Source organism: Cetorhinus maximus, chromosome 11 (assembly GCF_964194155.1).
Source record: "Cetorhinus maximus chromosome 11, sCetMax3.hap1.1, whole genome shotgun sequence".
In the NCBI taxonomy this organism is placed as follows: Eukaryota; Metazoa; Chordata; class Chondrichthyes; order Lamniformes; family Cetorhinidae; genus Cetorhinus; species Cetorhinus maximus.
Window position 1 is genome coordinate 24,952,886 of NC_135889.1, and position 21,260 is coordinate 24,974,145.

The 21,260-nt window shown below is 44.1% G+C and overlaps 1 protein-coding gene across 1 annotated transcript in view; it reads left to right on the forward strand.

Annotated features, from left to right (window-relative positions):
- cps1 (carbamoyl-phosphate synthase 1, mitochondrial) overlaps window positions 1-21,260 on the forward strand; it is a 206,628-nt gene that overhangs the window by 54,056 nt on the left and 131,312 nt on the right. The window contains exons 10-13 of the mRNA XM_078551685.1: window positions 8,571-8,712; window positions 12,691-12,768; window positions 15,979-16,077; window positions 20,312-20,407. Of these exons, the coding sequence (XP_078407811.1) occupies window positions 8,571-8,712; window positions 12,691-12,768; window positions 15,979-16,077; window positions 20,312-20,407 (415 nt within the window). The remainder of the gene's footprint in view (window positions 1-8,570; window positions 8,713-12,690; window positions 12,769-15,978; window positions 16,078-20,311; window positions 20,408-21,260) is intronic.

Here is a 21,260-nt window from a genome sequence, read left to right on the forward strand (position 1 = left end):
ATCATGCGCTGCCTCCTGTATAAGTAATTGCTGTGGTCTGTTCTTTTTCTGCCTCCTTTTCAGATCTTTTTGTGTATAGTTGAGTGTGATGTGATGCATTTCTGGTGATGCTTGATGAGCAACCCAAAGTTTGGTTCGTGCCATGGCAACTCATGAAATCAATAATTTATGTGCTAACATCAGGGAACTGACCCTGGAAACCGCTGAATCTTTACCTCAAACCAAAATGCATCACTAATATTTGTCAGGGAATGAACCTGCCACCCTACCCAGTCTGATCTCCTCGACACCAATCGCACACCACGTCATTCACGCTCTCTCTGCCCCTATTGCTGTGGCCCATTTTAAAAGGGTACCTAGCAGTGAACACCAGTTAGGCTTCAGATCTTTACCTTGATAAGCCCACTCCAAGCCCTAAAATCTGCCCATCCTTCCTTTGGCCTTTGATGTTCTCATGCCCCTTTTAAACACAGCTAAAATTTTCCTGTGGGGGTTGGGGGAATGTGGGTGGTGTTGGCCAATCTCTCACTGGTAGCGATCTCTCCCTGCCTGAGTTACCACCATCCCAAAATTTGTCGAAGCCTAGGTGGAAGATGGAACTCATATGAACATAAGAAATAACAGCAGAAGTCGGCCATTCGGCCCCTCGAGTCTGCTCCACCATCCATTAAGATCATGGCTGATCTGTTTGTGTTTCGATTTCCACATTCCCATCTATCCCCAATAACCTTTGATTCCCTTGCCTAACAAGAATGTATCTACCTCAGCCTTAAAAATATTCAATGACCTCGCCTCCTTCTGAGGCAGCGAGTTCCAAAGTCGCACAACCCTCTGAGAAAAAATTTCACCTCATTTCTGTGCTAAAAGGGCAACCCCTAGTTTTAAAACAGTGCCTCCTAGTTCTGGACTCACCCACTCATCCTTTCCATGTCTGCCTTGTCAAAACCGTTCAGGATCTTAAATACTTCAATCAAGTCACCCCGCACTCTGCTAAACTCCAGTGGAAAGTAGCCCAGTCTGTCCAATCTTTCCTCATAGGATAACCCCCTCATTCCTGGTATCAATCTAGTAAACCTCCTCTGAACTTCCTCCAACGCATTTACATCCTTCCTTAAATAAGGAGACCAAAACTGCACACAGTATTCGAGATGCGGTCTCACCAATGCCCTGTATAACTGAAGCATAACATCCTTACTTTTATGTTCAATTCCTCTCGTAATAAAGGATAGCATTCCATTAACCTTCTTAGTTACCTGCATACTAACATTTTACCTGCACCTGCATACTAACATTTTGTGACTCATGCGCTAGAGCACCGAAATCCTTTTGCAGCTCAGAATTCTGCAGCCATTCTCTGTTTAAGTAATACTCTGCTTTTTTATTCTTCCTGCCAAACTGAACAACTTCACGTTTTCCCACATTATACTCCATCTTCAGATTTTTGCCCACTCACTCTGTTTGTAACCCCTTTATGTTCCCTTCACAACATTCTTTCCTACCTAGAAACATAGAAAGTAGAAGCAGGAGTTGGTCATTTGGCCCTTTGAGCCTGCTCTGTCATTCAAAATGATCATGGCTGACCCTCAATGTCAACACCATACTCCCACTCTCTCCCTCTACCACTTTAGAGTCTAGAAATCTATCTATTTCCTTCTTAAATATATTCAGTGACTTGGCCTCCACAGCCTTCTGTTGGAGAGAATTCTACAGGTTCACCACCCTCTGAGTGAAGAAGTTTCTTCTCATCTCAGTCCTAAACGGCCTATTCCGTGTCCTGAGATTGTGACCCCTTGTTCTAGACCCCTCAGCCAGAAGAAACATTACCCCTGCATCCAGTCTGCCCAGTCCTGTCAGAATTTTATACGTTTCAATGAGATTCCCTCTCATTCTTCTAAACTCCAGTGAACACAGACCTAGTCGGTCCAATCTCCCCTCGTACGACAATCCCACCATTCCAGGAATCAGTCTAGTGAACCTTTGCTGTACTGCCTCTATGGTAAGTATACCCTTTCTTAGGTAAGGAGACCAAAACTGCCCACAATACTCCAGGTTTGGTCTCGCCAAGGCCCTGTACAGCTGCAGTAAGATATCCTGGCTGCCATACTCAAGTCCTCTCGCAATGGAGGCCAACATACCATTTGCCTCCTTAACTGCTTGCTGTACCTGCATGCTTGCTTTCAGTGACTGGTGTACAAGGACACCCAGGTCCCTTTGTACATCAACATTTCCCAATCTATCACCATTTAAATAATGCTCTGCCATTCTGTCTTTCCTACCGAAGTGGATAACTTCACATTTATCCATATTATACTGCATCTGCCATGTATTTTCCCACTCACTCAACCTGTCTAAATTGCCTTGAAGCCTTTTAACACCCTCCTCACTGCTCACATTCTCACCAAGTTTCGTGTCATCAGCAAACTTGGAAAGATTATATTTGGTTCCCTCATCCAAATTATTGATAACATATTGTGAATAGCTGGAGCCCAAGCACTGATCCCTGCAGCACCCCACTAGTCACTGCCTGCCACTCCAAAAAAGACCCATTTATTCTTACTCTCTGTTCCTACTGACCAATCAATTCTCAATCCATGCCAATATATTACCCCCAACCCCATGTGCTTTAATTCTGCACACTAACCTTTTATGTGGCACTTTCTGAAAATCCAAATATACCACATCCACTGGTTCTCCCTTATTTATTCTGCTAGTTACATCCTCAAAAAAATTCCAGTAGGTTTGTCAACCATGATTTCCCTTTCAAAAATCCATGTTGACTTTGTCTAATCCCGTTGTTATTTTTGAAGTGTCCTGTTATCCCATCCTTTATAACAGACTCTAGCATTTTCCCTCAACTGATGTTAGGCTAACCGGTCTGTAATTCACTGTTTATTCCCTTCCTCCTTTTTTAAATAGTAGGGTTACATTTGCCACCTTTCAGTCTGCTGGGACTGTTCCAGAATCTACAGAATTTTGGAAGTTGACAACCAACACATCCACCATTTCCATGGCCACCTCCTTTAGTACCCTGGGATGTAGATTATTAGGCCCTGGGGATTTATCAGCTTTCAGTCCCATTTATTTCTCCAGCACTCTTGTTTTAGAAATACTATCTTCCTTCAATTCCTCCTTCCCATTGGACCCTTGGTTCCCTAGCATTTCTAGGAAGTTATTTGTGTCTTCCTCCATGAAGACAAAACTAAAGTAGTTGTTTAATTGCTCTGCCATTTCCTTGCTCTGTATTATAATTTTTCCCATTTCAGACTGTAATGGATCTACATTTGTCTTCACTAATCTTTTTCTTTTTACATACTAATAGAAACTTTTACAGACTGCTTTCTGCTTTTATGTTCCTTGCAAGTTTACTCTCACTCTATTTTTACCCTCTTAATCAATTTCTTGGTCTTCCTTTGCTGAATTCTACACTGCTCCCAATCCTCAGGCTCGCTACTTTTTCTAGCAATTTTATATGACTCCTCTTTGGATCTAATACTATCCTTAATTTCTTCTGTTAGCCATAATTGGGCCACTTTTCCAATTGTGTTTTTGCACCAGAAAGGAGTGTATAACTGTTGCAATGCATTTATTCGTTCCTTATGTATTAGCCATTGTCTATCCATCTTTTAATGAAGTTCCCCAATCTACTTTAAGCAACTCACACCTCATATCTTCATAGTTTCCTCTGTTTGCATTTAGGGTCCTAGTTTCAGATCAGACTACTTCACTTTCGATCCTAATGAAGAATTCTAACATGTTATGGCCACTGTTCCCGAAAGGACCCCGCAGAACAAGATTATTAATTAATCCCTTCTCATTGCACAAAGCCAAATCTAGGATAGCTTGTTCCCTGGTTGGTTCCTCAACATACTAATCTAAAAAACCATCTTGTGCACGCTCCAAGAATTCACCACAGTATCATTGCTAATTTGGTTTGTCCAGTCTATCTGTAGATTAAAGTCATCCATGATTACTGTAGCACCCTTGTTACATGCATCTCTAATTTCCTGTTTAATACTGTCCTCTACCTTACCACTACTGTTTGGAGGCCTATAGACAACTCCCACTAATGTTTTCCACCCCTTGTTGCTTCTTAGCTCCACCCAGACTGATTCTACATCTAGATTTTCTGAGCTATTATCCCCTCTCACTATTGCATTGATTTCATCCTTAACCAGCAACGCCACTTCTCCTTTTTGCCTGTCCTTCCTAAATATCGTGTACCCTTGGATTTTCGGTTCCCAGCCCTGGTCACCATGCAGCCATCTTCCCCAGAATCAGTCCCAATGCCTCAGGAATCTAAATGCCTCCTACACCATCTCTCCAGCCACACATTCATCCGGTCTATTTCCCTATTCTTGATCTTGCTAGCACGTGGCACCAGGAATAATCCTGAGGTTACTATTTTTGAGGTCCTGCTTTTAAATTTATTTCCTAGCTCCCTATTTGTTGCTTTCAGGACCTCATCCCTCTTTCTACCTATGTCGTTGGTAGCAGTATGGACCACTATCTGTGGCTGTTACCCCCCCCACCTTCAGGATGTCCTGTAGCCGCTCAGTGATATCCTTGATCTTGGCACAAGGGAGACAACATCCTGGCGTCACATCTGCGGCCACAGAAATGCCTATCTGTTCCCCAATTTACATTCCACCAGCTGCTGTGGTGGGATTTGAACCTGTGCCCCCAGAGGATTAGCTTGAGTTCCTGGATTACTAGTCCAATGAGATTACCACTACACCACCATCTCCCAAGTATCTTTGTGTCATCTGCAAATTTAGCTACCATGTCTTCACTCCCCTCATCTAAGTCATTGATATAAATTATAAAAAGTTGAGGCCCCAGCACAGACTCCACTCGTCACATCCTGCCAATCAGACAAAGACCCATTTATGCATACTCTTTTCTTTGCTAGCCAGCCAATCTTTCATTCATGCTAATGTGTTACCCCCTACACCATGAGCTTTTATTTTCCGTGATAATCTTTGATGTGGCACTTTATCAAATGCCTTCTGGAAATCCAAGTACAGCAGGTCTACAGGCTCCCCTTTATCCAGAGCGCGTGTTACTCCTTCAAAGAACTCCAATAGAACCATAGAACACTACAGCACAGAAAAACAGGCCATTCGGCCCTTCTAGTCTGTGCCGAAATATTATTCTGCTAGTCCCATTGACCTGCACCCAGTCCATAACCCTCCAGACCTCTCCCATCCATGTATCTATCCAATTTATTCTTAAAACTTAAGAGTGAGCCTGCATTTACCACGTCAGATGGCAGCTCGTTCCACACTCTCACCAGTCTCTGAGTGAAGAAGTTCCCCCTAACGTTCCCCCTAAACCTTTCCCCTTTCACCCTAAAGCCATGTCCTCTCGTGTTTATCTCTCCTAATCTAAGTGGAAAGAGCCTACTCGCATTTACTCTGTCTATACCCCTCATAATTTTGTAAACTTCTATCAAATCTCCCCTCATTCTTCTATGCGCCAAAGAATAAAGTCCTAACCTGTTTAATCTTTCCCTGTAACTCAACTGCTGAAGACCCGGCAACATCCTAGTAAATCTTCTCTGCACTCTCAATCTTACTGATATCCTTCCTGTAGTGAGGCGACCAGAACTGCACACAATACTCCAAAGTTGGCCTCACCAATGTCTTATACAACCTCACCATAACATCCCAACTCCTATACTCAATACTTTGATTTATGAAGGCCAGTATGCCAAAAGCTTTCTTTACAACCCTGTCTACCTGTGACGCCACTTTCAGGGAATTATGTATCTGAACTCCCAGATCCCTTTGTTCCTCCGCACTCCTCAGTGCCCTACCATTTACTGTGTATGTCCTACCTTGGTTTGTCCTTCCAAAATGCAACACCTCACACTTTTCTGCATTAAATTCCATCTGCCATTTTCTGGCCCATTTTTCCAGTTGGTTCAGATCCCTCTGCAAGCTTTGAAAGCCTTCCTCGCTGTCCACAACACCTCCAATCTTAGTGTCATCAGCAAACTTGCTGATCCAATTTACCACATTATCATCCAGATCATTGATATAGACAACAAACAGCAATGGTCCCAGCACAGATCCCTGAGGCGCACCACTAGTCACAGACCTCCAGTCTGAGAAGCAATCATCCACTACCACTCTCTCTCTTCTCCCACACAGCCAATTTCGAATCCAGTCTCCATGGATACCAAGTGTCTGAACCTTCTGAACTAGCCTCCCATGTGGGACCTTGTCAAAGGCCTTACTAAAGTCCATGTAGACAACATCCACAGCCTTTCCTTCATCTACTTTCTTGGTAACCTCCTCAAAAAACTCTGCAAGGTTCGTTAAACACGACCTACCACTCACAAAGCCACGCTGACTATCCTTAATCAGCCCTTGGCTGTCCAAATAATTATATATCCGATCTCTCAGAACACCTTCCAATAATTTACCTACTACTGACGTCAGGCTCACTGGCCTGTAATTACCTGGTTTACTTTTGGAGCCTTTTTTAAACAACGGAACAACATGAGCTACCCTCCAATCCTCTGGCACCTCACCCGTGGCTAAGGACATTTAAAATATTTCTGCCAGGGCCCCTGCAATTTCTACACTAGTCTCCCTCAAGGTCCGAGGGAATATCATGTTAGGCCCGGGGGATTTATCTACCTTTATTCACTGTAAGGCAGCAAGCACCTCCTCCTCTTTAATCTCTATATGTTCCATGACACTACTGCTTGTTTCCCTTCCTTCCTTATACACTATACCAGTTTCCTGAGTAAATACTGATGCAAAAAAACTGTTTAAGATCTCCCCCATTTCGTGAGGCTCGACACATAGACGACCACTCTGATCTTCAAGGGGACCAATTGTGTCCCTTACCATCCTTTTACTCTTCGGGTTTACCTTCACATTATCTACCAAAGCAACCTCATGTCTTTTTGCCTTCCTGATTTCCTTCTTTAGTATTTTCTTACATTTTCTATACTCTACAAGTACCTCATTTGCTCCTTGTTGCCTATACCTGCTATACACCCCTCTCTTCTTCTTAACCAGATCGCCAATATCCCTTGAAAACCAAGGTACCCTATGCCTGTTATCTTTGCCTCAACAATAAGTTGATTAAACATAATTTCCCTTTCACAAAACCATGCTGACTGTTCCCAATTACGTTGAGTTTCTCTAAGTGCCCAGCTATAACCTGTTGATCATTAAACGTTTGATCAACCTTCCCCACGACAAACGTCAAGCTAATTGGCCTATAGTTTCCTATTTTCTGCCTCCCTCTCTTCTTGAATAGAGGGGTTATATTTGCTCCTTTCCAGTCTGATGGAACCTTTCCAGAATCTAGGGAATTTTGTAAAATTAACACCAACATATCAACTACCTCATGAGCCACCTCTTTTAAGACCCTTGGATGAAGTCCATCCGGACCCGGAGACTTGTCAGCCCACAGCTCCATCAATTTGTTCAGCACCGCTTCCCTAGTGATTGTAATTTCACCAAGTTCCTCTCTCCCTTCCACCTCTCGATTTACAGCTATTACTGGAATGCTCTTTGTATCCTCATAGTGAAGATAGAAGTAAAACATTTGCTCACTTTACCCGCCATTTCCTTATTATCTACTATTAACTCCCCATTCTCGCTCTCTACAGGACCAACACTCACTTTATTTACTCTTTTCTTTTTTAAATACCTGTAGAAACTCTTACTATCCACTTTTACATTTCTAGCTAGCTTCCTCTCATGCTCTGATTTCTTTCTCCTGATTAACCTTTTAGTCATTCTCTGCCGTTCTTTATATTCTGACCAACCATCTGACCTGCCACTCATCTTTGCGCGGTTATAAGCTTTTTCATTAAGTTTGATGCTTTCTAACATATTCACAGGCCAATGGAGAGGAAAATCCAGGCCCAGTGGTTTGAAAGAAGCAGGGTAAAAATACTTGTACCACTATCAGACTGGAGAGTAGCAAATATAACCCCTCTATTCAAGAAGAGAGGGAGGCAGAAAATAGGAAACTATAGTGATATTGGGGCAGGATCAAAATGATTGCATTGGAGGATTGTTGACCAGTTTGTTGAATGATGCTGTTTCTTCAAAGGCTGTAATTTCCTCGTTGGGGTGCTGGAGTTTTGGAGTTTAAAGTAATTGGTCTTATAGTCGACCAGGAAATGGGCTGGATCTGCCCAAACTTGCTTCTCACAGAATCTGTGCGTCCAGCAAATAAGTCAGCATGTTTGAATTTTTGTACTTAGCACATTCAAAACTCTATAAATGGGGGCGTTGTTTGTGCCTTGCTGTCGAGTCTTATATTCAGCTGAATTTGAAGCTTTATCTCTGTTGCCCAAGTGTGCAGAGTTCAACCACCACTAAGGCACTTGCATAGCAGCAGTAGTGATCTAGGTTACCGTTCAGTTACTCCTGTCAATGTACTTACCCCACTGGGCCAAGGCAGAAAGAGCTGACTTGTTTAGGAATTGAGAAATGGTATGAAATGAGGCAGGGAGTGGAGAATAATCCTGGAAGTGCTTGGATTTGCTGATGGTTATTTCTAAAAATACTTGCCTACCAACTATTGTTTTTCTACCACAGAGGACAGAATCAGCCTGTGATGAATATAATGAATGGCCAAGCATTCATCACTGCACAGAATCATGGATATGCCATCGACAGTTCATCCCTGCCAGAAGGATGGAAGGCGATGTTTGTAAATGCTAACGATGGCACCAATGAGGTAAGCAGAGATTGACAAGGAAAAGGATTGCCAGATGAGCAAGTGCTCTCGTAGGAATATCACATATTTTAAAATAATGCGTTAAGATTCATTATGACTCCTTGAGGGTTATCTGACTTAATAAGCCCAATAAGTAGCTGAACCATATAGATCAAGAAATTCGGAAAGTTAATGCTGATCCAAGTGGAGGTTGGTCTGTGAGGCGAGTGGAGGTCGGTCAGTCTGCCTGTGAGGCGAGTGGAGGTCGGTCAGTCTGCCTGTGAGGCGAGTGGAGGTCGGTCAGTCTGCCTGTGAGGCGAGTGGAGGTCGGTCAGTCTGCCTGTGAGGCGAGTGGAGGTCGGTCAGTCTGCCTGTGAGGCGAGTGGAGGTCGGTCAGTCTGCCTGTGAGGCGAGTGGAGGTCGGTCAGTCTGCCTGTGAGGCGAGTGGAGGTCGGTCAGTCTGCCTGTGAGGCGAGTGGAGGTCGGTCAGTCTGCCTGTGAGGCGAGTGGAGGTCGGTCAGTCTGCCTGTGAGGCGAGTGGAGGTCGGTCAGTCTGCCTGTGAGGCGAGTGGAGGTCGGTCAGTCTGCCTGTGAGGCGAGTGGAGGTCGGTCAGTCTGCCTGTGAGGCGAGTGGAGGTCGGTCAGTCTGCCTGTGAGGCGAGTGGAGGTCGGTCAGTCTGCCTGTGAGGCGAGTGGAGGTCGGTCAGTCTGCCTGTGAGGCGAGTGGAAAGACCACCTGACATAGAACTAGGTATGGAAATGACAAAGGCACACCCAGCCCAATTGACCCTGCAAAGTCCTCCTCACCAAGGTATGGAGAAATTTGCCAAAATTGGAAGAGCTGTTCCACAGACCAGCCAAGCAACAGCCTGACCTAGTCATACTCATGGAATCATACCTTACAGACAATGTCCCAGACACCATCACCATCCTTGGTTATGTCCTGTCCCACTGGCAGGACAAGCTTGTCAGAGGTGGTGGTACAGTTGTATACAGTTAGAAAGGGAGTGTTCCTGGAAGTCGTCAGCATTGAATGTGGATTTAGCAGATGAAGAGCCTGGCTCCAGTTGTGTGCTCCAGGTTGGTCTGCCAAGTGGTTGAAGCATGGGAAGCATTTGCCGCACATGTTGGAGTGGAAGGACTTCTCCGCTGTGCGAACATTCTGGCGTTCACGCAGGGTACCTGTCTTTATGAAGTCTTTCCCACAGGCTGCGCTGCAGAGAAAAGGGCCTGTTGCCCATTTGAATGTGTTGACGGCCACTTAGGATGTTGTGGTGGCTGATGAAGGCCATGTCAGACCAGGACGGCTGCTTGGTGCTGCTGCTGCAGTTACACCTGTGCCATATTACATTGTTAGATTTTAGTTCATGTTTCTGGCTTGAAGTTATAGTATTGATGTTGCTCCCTTCATTCTGAAATAAGATTGTTGTAAAAAAGCACAAAGTTAGCCCATGAATTGGAGTATAAAGACTTTTGTTTTACCAGCCAACTCCCAATTACAATTGCAGAACACTAGATAAGATAAACTAATGATAGCTCCACATTTTTCACCATTCTCATATGATTTTCACCCTCCTCAGCCATACAGCACAAACACAGAAGCACTGTTTGCTCCAGAATCAGGCTAGTCTGCCTGACAATGACTGGATCAAATTACGCATTCTAGACAAACCTTTGGTCCTCTTTGAGGATAAAACACACCCAATCAGAAATCTGGTCCAACCAACCATTATCGGAAATAGCCACAGCCATTAATCTTTGCAACCCACCACACCCAACTCCTCTCAGCTAATTCTAATCACACCAGCCCCAAGGTAAAAAAGGCACACAGGAATTTTCTGTGGTTTTGCTGATTCAAAATAGGTGTGAAGTCCAGAAGATTAGGGGGAGAATTTTCTCCCCGTTGGGGAGGCTGAACGGGAGCAGGCGCAGGCAGGTGCACAGCCGATCGCCGCCCATGATCAGCTGCGCGCCGCCATTTTACGTGGGTGGGCCAATTAAGGCCCACCCAGCATGACACAGACCCAGAAGCGCTGAGCATGTGCGCGAAAGAGTGCAGAAATCTCCCTGAGGCACAGTGCTGCCTCAGGGAGATTACTTTCATTATGAAAAATGTAAATAAAGAAAAAAAAAAATTTCATCCATGTCCCCTCATGTGACAGTGTCACATGAACAGGGACATGTCAATGAATTTTAATAAAAAATTTATTTGATTTATAAATCCTTCACGAAACCTCTTCTCACCCATGGATGAGGTTTCATGATAAATGCGAAGGCCGCCTGGGCTCTTCGCCTGCCCATCAGCCTTAAGGTTGGATGGGCAGCCCTGTTAATTGTTTCAATTAGTTTTTAAATGGTCTTAATAGGCCTTTGACAGTTCAGCGGGCGCACAGCTGACTTGGGTGCGCACCCGCCGAACTGAAGATCAGAATGACTCGTGGTGATGTCAGGATGCATGCCTGACATCACCGTGCGTCATTTTACACATTGGGAAGCGAGGCTCGCCCCCACATGCCAACCAGAAGGCTCAGGCCTAGGTGTAGCAAGAAACAGTCCTGTTCTGGCATTTTATTGCTCCTCTTTCTTGTATCCTCGTGGATCCTGTTCTTGCAAAGCATTTTTTAGTATCAGTATAAATACCAGTAAAAATGAAAAACGATTTGATGGTTTGGAAGTATCATTTTACATTTGAACAAGTAGGCAGCGGAAACAGACATTGACAAACTGGGTTCACAAGTAGGCCTAATTTCATCTATAACTTTCCAGTTACGTGCCCATAGGAAACTTCACTTCACTCCCATAAATCTTGAATTCTAGGGTACAATAGCATAGGTTGGGATTTAATGTTGTTTTGAATGCGGGACATTACAAGATGGTTACGTTTTGAAATGTTTTATTTAATTTAAAGTGAAACAGCATGTTCTGGATAGGGAGAGGTGATGGTCTTGCTAAACCTGTGCCTGGAGACCGGCCCATGTGATCTGCTTGTTATGGGGAAAGAAACCCAAACCAAAAGCAATTGAAAATCAAGTGACAATTTTCATACCTTGACACGCAAAAGGGACAGCTGATTTTTGGAGAAAGACATGGGGTAGAATTTAATGCCCCCTCTGAGTTAGGAGGCAGGTGGGCATTTAATTAGGCGAGAGTGTGTAATGTGGGGACCCTGCCACCTTCCCTCCTCCACCTGATTAAGTTTGGGGCAGAAAGGTTCATGGATGGGGGAGTTGCTATACGGAAAGCCTGAAAAGCAAACCTGATGGGGAAGGTGGGATTCTCCTTTGTTCAAAGGCATTCAGTGCCTGATCAAGCTCCTGGTGGTGCTGATGGAGTGCTAACTCTTAGTTGATGGGATTTTCAGCCCTGGGGGTTCTTAATCCCGGGGAAACCTGATGCTGTCAATTAATGACTGATTAGCACTTAATGTGGTGGGCTTTTCCCAACAGAAGTGACAGGGGTTTCTGTCAGTTCTCCAGCTGATGGGCAAGACCCCCATTGCAAACATTAAATGTTGTCCACAGATACAGAGAGAGATACAATGCAGCTCTTCAGGGAAGAGCAGGAAAAGAAGGTTTTTGTGTTAGCAACCAAGCAGGATGCTGGTGAGAGTTAGTTCTCTGTTTGAAGAGAAGACGACAGAACAGACAGAGGTTTTTTATTATTTTTTCATTCATGGGATGTGGGTGCCGCTGGCTCAGCCAGCAGCTACTGCCCATTCTGAATTGCTCTTGAGAAGGTTGTGGTGAGCTGCTGCTGTTCATGTGGTGTAGGTACACCCATAGGGAGGGAATAGGGAGAGAGGTGCTGTCAAAGAGAGACATGTGTTGTCTCAGAGTTGTCCTTGCTGTCAGTTTAAATGTGTATGTTATGAGGTGCTGGGGACTAAAAGGACAGAAATGAGGAAACTACGCTGCTGGTACAAGATAAGACTGCTTTGGTCACTAACTGGGAATGTGAGTCTATTAAATGAATAACAACAAGTTAATTTTCTTGTTTCAGGGAATCGTACATGAGAGCAAACCCATTTTTACTGCACAGTTCCATCCCGAGGCAAAGGGAGGACCAACAGATACTGAAGTGAGTAAAATATTTTTTTCAATCTAAATCTAGAGAAGGAGTAACTATCAAAATTAACAGAGATGTTCCTTAAAAACTATTCCCTGAGAGGACAGATGTGGAATTTGTATATTTCCATATATAGTGTGGGTTGGGAAGAGAACTGAAACATCGGTGTGTGTTCTGACTATATTTAATCAGGAGTGAGACTCTACACCAGTTGAAGAATTTTCACTCATTTCACTCTCAACTTGCACATCAAGTGCTACAGTTCCAGCTTTAGTCCTTCAGACCCTGAGGGTAATTTGAGTTGTGTAGGTGAGTTACAGGTGTGTCATAAAAGTCTGCAGTACAGTACTGGTGGGCACAGGTCTGTTGCTGTCACTGGGTACAGTACAAATATTTAAAATAAAAAGCTAACATACATGTTCAGCAGGTAATAGGGAAGGCAAATGGAATGTTGGTCTTTATTTCAAAGGGAATGGAGTTTAAAAATAGGGAAGTAGTGCTAAAACTATACAAGGCACTAGTCAGACCACACCTAGAATACTGTGAACAGTTTTGGTCCCCGTATCTAAGGAAAGATATACTGGCATCAGAGACAGTGCAGAGAAGGTTCACTAGGTTGATCCTGGGGATGGAGGGATTTTCTTATGAGGAGAGGTTGAGTAATTCGGGCCTGTACTCATTGGGGTTTAGAAGAATCAGAGGTGACCTTATTGAAACATATAAGATTTTTAGTGGGCTTGACAGGGTAGATGCTGAAAGGTTGTTTCCCCTTGTGGGAGAGCCTAGGACCAGAGGGCATAATCTCAGAGCAAGGGGTCGCCCATTTAAGACAGAGATGAGGAAGAATTTCTTCTCTGAGGGTAGTGAATCTGTTGAATTCTTTACCGCAGAGGGCTGTAGAGGCTGGGTCGTTGAGTATATTCAAGGCTGAGATAGACAGATTTTTAATCAGTAAAGGAATCAAGGGTTATGGGGAAAAGGCAGGAAAATGGAGTTGAGGATTATCAGATTAGCCATGATCTCACTGAATGGCGGAGCAGACTTGATGGGCCGAATGGCCTACTTCTGCTCCTATGTCTTAAGGTCATAAGATGTGTTCAGGTCTGTCACTGTATAATATTGGGGTACAGTACAGGTGGTACAGGTCTGTTGCTGTATAAGACAGGTGCAGTACTGGTGGGTACAGTCACTGTGTAACACGGGTACAGTACTGGCGGGCCCAGGTCTGTCACTGTATAACACTGGGGTACAGTACTGATGGGTCCTGACCTGTTACTGTATAACACTGGGGTCCAATACTGGTGGGTACAGTCACTGTGTAACACTGGGGTGCAATGCTGGTGGGCCCAGGTCCGTCACTGTATAATACTGGGGTACAGTACTGGTGGGTCCAGATCTGTCACTGTATAACACTGGGGTACAGTACTGGTGGGTACAGTCACTGTGTAACACGGGTACAGTACTGGTGGGTACAGTCACTGTGTAATACTGGGGTACAGTACTGGTGGGTACAGTCACTGTGTAATACTGGGGTACAGTACTGGTGGGTACAGTCACTGTGTAATACTGGGGTACAGTACTGGTGGGTACAGTCACTGTGTAACACGGGTACAGTACTGGTGGGTACAGTCACTGTATAACACTGGGGTACAGTACTGGTGGGTACAGTCACTGTAACACTGGGGTACAGTACTGGTGGGTACAGTCACTGTGTAACACTGGGGTACAGTACTGGTGGGTACAGTCACTGTATAACATTGGGATACAGTATTGGTGGGTAACAGGTCTGTTGCTGTGTAACACTGGAGTACAGTGGGCTGTCACTGAATAATTTATCATGTATCATACAGAATTGATATATAATACTAATTCAAACACATGAAACTCAACATAAATGCATGTGATACGAGTCTGATCAGCAGAATACTCATGACAGGACTGCAAAATGTTCTGGTGGTGCTTCATAGGTTGTTCATAGGAGCAAAATGCCGTTGGATATTTGAGCCATGCCCCAGTGAAGTCACCTGTTACATGTCGGACTCGGTCCGATATCCAAGCTGTAGACGGCGCTCGGCGCCTTGACCTCGGCCTCCCTCAATCTCTCTCTCTCTCTCTGTCTCTCTCTTCGATACCCACTCTGTTATTTGCATGCGTACTGGCTATGATTAGCTGTAGTTTCAAATTGCAGTGAAGGTTTTCTATTCTGCTGTGTGTGGCTGGGACTGTACTGTTATCCAGTGTAAGCTTTGTGCTGTGGTTAATGGTGAGTCTGACTTCAGATTATGCTTAGATGATGTAAGCTTATGACAGTTCCAGTGACAATGTGGTGACCTGCAGCAATTTGAAGAGCTCGTGACCATCTCTGAAACAGCTTTTGCAAGCATGTTTTTTAAACCAATTATTTATTTCTTGCTCTATTGTTCTGCAGAAGTTTTTAAACAAACTTACTGCTTGTTATTATTATTTGTCCATGGAACAAATCTCCCTGGGTAAAGACTCAGATGAGGAATGGTCAGGTATAATTACACATTCACCAACATGTTAGGAGTGCCCCTACTGTCAATAATTTGTACACATTTGTACACATCTTTTAAATATATTTGCTGAGCAGTTTGTCATTCTTCATTCATTAAGCATGTTCAAGCTACTTAGAAAAGAATCTCATTTTAACATGAGTCATACTCTGTTCAACGTCTAGCCCACTGTTGGCAAAATAACAATGGCTGTGGGCAGGTGTGGGCATGTGACCCCCATCATGTCACCTGATTTTACACCTGCCTTCTGCCCACTCCCAGAGGGGTGTAAAATTCCACCCAATAACCTGAGATAAAATTAACTGGCACTTGTCCAAAAAATAAATGAATAAAAGGAAAACATCACAGATTAGTAAAGTCAAATCATTCTCGAGTTCTTTAAAGTAACATGGGGCGTTGCCAAGAGAGTGAGGATGATGTTTATATGAAGTTCCAAACGGGGAAAATTTGAAATGTTATGGCGAATGTGTAGGGGAGTGGGTCGAATTGGTTAGATCCTTCCAAGAACAGACACGATGGGCTAAATGGCCTCCCTCTATACTGTGTCATCTATGAACATACTCGCATGAAGAACATACATGAACATGTTCTTTAATTACTAATTGCCATTAGCATGCTACTGGCTTGTGGGGGCATTTTGCACAGTGTTGGATGTGGAAACCACTAACACTTACCATCTCTTTTTCAGTTCTTGTTTGATGCTTTTATTTCGCTAATCAAAAAAGGGAAAGGGACCAGCATTGCTTCAGTCATGCCAGCAGTTCCCCCTCCCCCCGAGAGGCTTAAGGTTGGTTTTCTTCATCTTCAGTGATTTGTACATAAAGGAAACACTAGTTTCTAATCGGTCCACTTGCAAGCATTATTTTGTAGTGATAAGTGATCTGTTGTCACAAAACAATTGGCAAAGGTCATGCTTTATCTTTTTGTCTCCCTCTCTCTCTCTCTCCTTTGTTATTCCCTCATTCTTTCTCAGCCTCTCTCTCTGTTTCTATCTCTTCCTCTCCTCCTTCTCGTTTCCCTGCAGTCCTGATCCTCCAGTACTTAACTGTGTCATTTCTGAGGTCTCCTTGAACTACTATAGCATTTTGATGCAATGAAATGGCTGGCTAGGTTACTTCAAAGGGCAGATAAGAGACAACCACATTGATAAGGAACTGAAATCACATATATCCAGAGCAAGGATGGTAGTTGTGTTCTTTTGACAATCTAAAAGCTTTATTTATTACCAGATTCTCAAACTCCCATGGTTAGATTTCAACTTGAATTTTCTGGATTACTTGTTCAGTAATTTAACCACTGTGCAATTGTACCTGTTAAACCAAGGCCCACCCAGTTTATCCACGTGATTAGTAAAAATGCCATGGTACCATGGTTTGAAGAGGAGTAGCGAGCTGTTGTGCTCAGTACTCCTGCCTCAATCAATACTTCCCAACAGTATGAGTTAAACTGGCCTTCACCCCCTTTCTAGTTTATGATATGTCAATGTACATAAAAAGCTACTGTGCATGATTATAAAACTGTTTATTTTTATAATTCATTCCTGGGATCTGGATGTTGCTGGCTAGGCCAGCATTTGGAGTCCATCCCTAGTTGCTCTAGAGAAGGTGGTGGTGAGCTGCCTTCTTGAACTGCTGCAGTCCATGTGGTGTAGGTACCCTCACAGTGCTGTTAGGGAGGGATTTCCAGGATATTGACCCAGTGACAGTGAAGGAATGTGAATATCGCTCCAAGTCATAATAGTGTGAGGTTTGGAGGGGAGTTTGAAGGTGGTGGTGTTCCCATGTGCTTGCTGCCCTTGGAGGTCAGGAGTTTGGAATGTGCTGTTGAAGGAGTTTTGGCAAGTTCCTGCAGTGCACCTTGCAGATGGTACACACTGCTGCCACTAGATGGAGGGACTGAATATTTCAGGTGTTGGATGGGGTGCCAATCAAGCAGGCTGCTTCGTCCTGGATGGTGTTAAGCTTCTTGAGTGTTGTTGGAGCTGTACTCATCCAAGCAAGTGGAGAGTATTCCATCACACTCCTGACTTGTGTTTTGTCGATGGTGGACAGACTTTGGGGAGTCAGGAGGTGAGTTACTCACCATAGAATTCCCAGCCTCTGACCTGCCTTTGTAGCCACAGTATTTATATGGCTAGTCCAGTTCAGTTTCTGGTCAATGGTAACCCCCAGGTTCCAGTGATTGAAGTGCCACTGAATACCAAAGGGAGATGTTCGAGAAGGTCATTCCTGGCACTTATGTGGCAAGTAACATTTGCACCACATATCAGCTCAGGCCTGAATGTTATCCAGGTTTTGCTGCATGGGTGCACGGAGAAGTCACGAATGAAATTAAATACTGTGAAATCATCTGTGAACATCTCCACCTCGGAACTTATTTTGGATGGAAGGTCTGAAGCGCTGAAGATGGTTGGGCTTAGGGGCACTACCTAGGGGCACTCCTGTAGCAATGTCCTGGGGCTGAGATTATTGACCTCCAACAACCACGACCACCTTCCTTTGTCCTAAGTATGACTCCAACCAGTGGAGAGTTTTCCTTGATTCTCTCTCTTCTCTCTCTCCTCTTTCTCTCCTCTCTCTCCTCTCTCTCCTCTCTCTCCTCTCTCTCCTCTCTCTCCTCTCTCTCCTCTCTCTCCTCTCTCTCCTCTCTCTCCTCTCTCTCCTCTCTCTCCTCTCCTTTCTCTTCTCTCCTCTCTCTCTCTCTCACAAGTTACAAAGTTACCGAAATTACACAAATCTATATAAAATCAGTGCTTTAAAAGTCATTGGTGTGCTAAAGTTAAGGCAACAAGATTCACTTAAAAATATAACATGACACATTCCTGAGTAATAACAGTCAAGAGAACTACAGATGGGGATGTTCGTGGAGCTTTCTCCTCGAGTTGCTTAATTATCCACCACCATTCGCAACTGGGAATGGCAGCACTGCAGAGCTTTGGTCTGACCTGTTGGTTGTGTAATTGCTTAGCTCTGTCTGTGTGGCTGCAGCTGGGTGACACCTCATTTTTAGGTATGTCTGGTGCTGCTCCTGGCATGCTCTTCTGTGCTCCACATTGAACTAGGGCTGATCCCCTGGCTTGATAGTGATGGTAGAGTGAGGGATTGTCGGACTAGAATTTAATGCTAATGATGGCCCACAGCACCTCCTAATGTTTTGCTAGATCTGTTCTGAATTTATCTCATTTAGCATGGTGGTAGTGCCACACAATACGATGGATGGTAGCCTGTGTGCAGATGGGACAGGTAGAGGTGACAACGAGATAAAGTGGGATTTTCCCTCTTGCTGGTTCTCAAACAAACTGCCAAGCTTAGCCTGGTAGATGTGTCCTTCAGAACTTGGCCAGCTTCATAAGTAATGGTGCTAACAAGCCACTCTTTGTGAAGGGCATTGAGTTCTCCCACCCACAGTACATTCTGTGCGCTTGCTACCCACAATCCTTCTTCCAACTGGTATTCAACATGGGGGAGTACCAATTCATCAACTGAAGAATGGGGGGGCTTGTGGTGGTGGGGGGTGCGGAAGGTAGTAATCAGCAGGAGATTTACTTGGCCATGTTTAACCTGATGCCATGTAACTTCATGGGGTCCAGAATCAATGTTGAGGACTCCCAGGTCAACTCCCTCCCGATTGTACCACTGTGCTGCCACCGTTGGTGGGTCTGTCCTGCTGATGGTGATGGAGGATTTTGGACATTGTCTGTAAGATATGATCCCATGAGGATGACTATGTCAGGCTGTTGCTTGACTACTCTGTGGGACAGCTCTCCCAATTTTGCCACAAGTCCCCAGGTGTTAATGAGGAAAACTTGAAGGGTTAACAGGACTTTTGTCATTTAGGGTTTTTTATTATTTGTAAGATTTCTGTACCAGTATAACTGAGTGGCTTGCTAGACCATTTCAGAGGGCAGTTAAGAGTCAAGCATATTGCTGTGGGTCTGCAGTTATATGTAGACCAGACCAGGTAAAGATGGCAGATTTCCTTCTCTAAAGGCACTGGTGAAGCAGATGGATTTTTACGATAGTCCGATAGTTTCATGGTCACCATTGCTGAGACGATGGATTTGAGCTCTCACCTCCAGAGCAGTCTCCCAGCCTCTCGATTACTAGCCTAGTAACACTGTCATAATATTACTGTTCCAGTGTTTCAGTATGTTATAGACTTTGGTTTGTTCTCTGACATGTGATTAATACAAGTGTTTATTGTAATGCATACATTACTGTCTGGGCTTCAAAATGTATTTGTTACCAGTGATTTCCCCTCATTGTTGTTGGCTTGCTGACCCCTTCCTGTTCTTCACAACACTACAAACATTTTATCCTCTTATTTTTCCTTTCCATCATTATTCTTGTAGACCTGTACAAAAAAAAATTAAGAAAGTGAATTGAATGTTCGTCTTTATCTCCAGGGGCTGGAATATAAAAAGAGTGGAAGTGATGTTACAGTTGTACAGGGCTTTGGATAGACCTCATCTGCAATAACTGCGTTCAGATTTGGGTACTACACTTGAGGGAAACGATATTTGCTTTGGAGGGGTCCCGGGGGAGGGGGAGGGTGAGGGCTGCAGTGCAGATTCACCAGAATGATACTGGGGCAGAAATAGTTAAATTATGAGGTCAGGTCTCATGGGTTAGCATTGTACTCCCTTTAACCTTTAATTGAGGTGTTAAAATTGTTAAAGTATTTGATGGGGAGATAGAGAGAAACTACTTCCTCTGATGGCAAGTCCAGAATAAGGAGGCATAACCTTAAAATTAGAGCTAGGCTATTCAGGTTGTTGTCAGGAAGCACCTCTCCACAAAAAGAGTTGAGGAAACCTGGAAAACTCTTCCCCCTAAAAGTTATTGAGGTTGAATATCCATTGAGAATTTAAAAACTGAGATTGGCCGAGTGTTGTTAGGTAAGGGTTATAGAACCAGAATAGATGGAGTTAAGGTACAGATCAGCCAATTAAATGGTAGTTGAGGGGCTGAATGGTCTCCTGCTGTTACTACTTCCTCATGATGTTCTACTGCTGGTTTCAGGTTTCAAAGGTTCTAGTCTTGGGTTCTGGAGGCCTCTCGATTGGCCAGGCTGGAGAGTTTGATTACTCTGGATCGCAGGCGATTAAAGCATTAAAGGTGAGTTCTCATTTTCTCTCCTCCAGGCAGCACTGACTGTCTGGGTTACAGGTTTCCTGGGTATCTGAGATCCTCCAATATCCTGCCCCAAGAGCCTATTTTTCATGACCCAGCCCATTGACTACTTGTGCATGGGGTGCATTACATCTGTATGTGACATTATCTTCACCGTCATTTATAGACATAAATATGTGTGCACTCACTCCCTCATACATTTTGCAGAACAACAATTCCCTCTCCAAACCTCTCTGCCTCTCTATCCTTCTTTTAAGACATTCCTTAAAACCTACCTCTTTGACCAAGCTTTTGATCACAGGCCTAATATTTCATGTGGCCCACTGTCAAATGTTTTAAAACTCCTGTGAAGCACCTTGGGATGTTTTACTCTATAAAATGCAAGTTGTTGAAGTCTCTGTCAAGCCCTCTCCTTCCTAGCCCTAGGGTACTGAAACCAATCGTAATGCTCCATCAGTAGCCCAGGATAGCTCAAGTAGTTGGGCACAGATTAGGAATCTTCAGTGCCTCACCAGGTAGCCTTCACCCAGGATGTTGTTTTTGCCCATCACTGGTGCAGCTATTCTCCTGCTGCTCCAGTAATTCACCCACTCGTGAGCATCCTGAACCTTTGCCCTATTTTCATTTAATGTCCTTTGTGAATTTTGTGCTGTGCAATTAAATAGTTGCTCTCTCAAACATCCAGTGCCCCACAAAACATTCTCAGGGCAGTTATAGTACAGTGTTAGGTAGATTAACGTTTCCCCTACTCTGTCACAGCACACACTCCCAGGACAGGTATAGCACAGATTAGATACAGAGTAATGTTCCCCCTACACTGTCCCCAGATGGAATGACT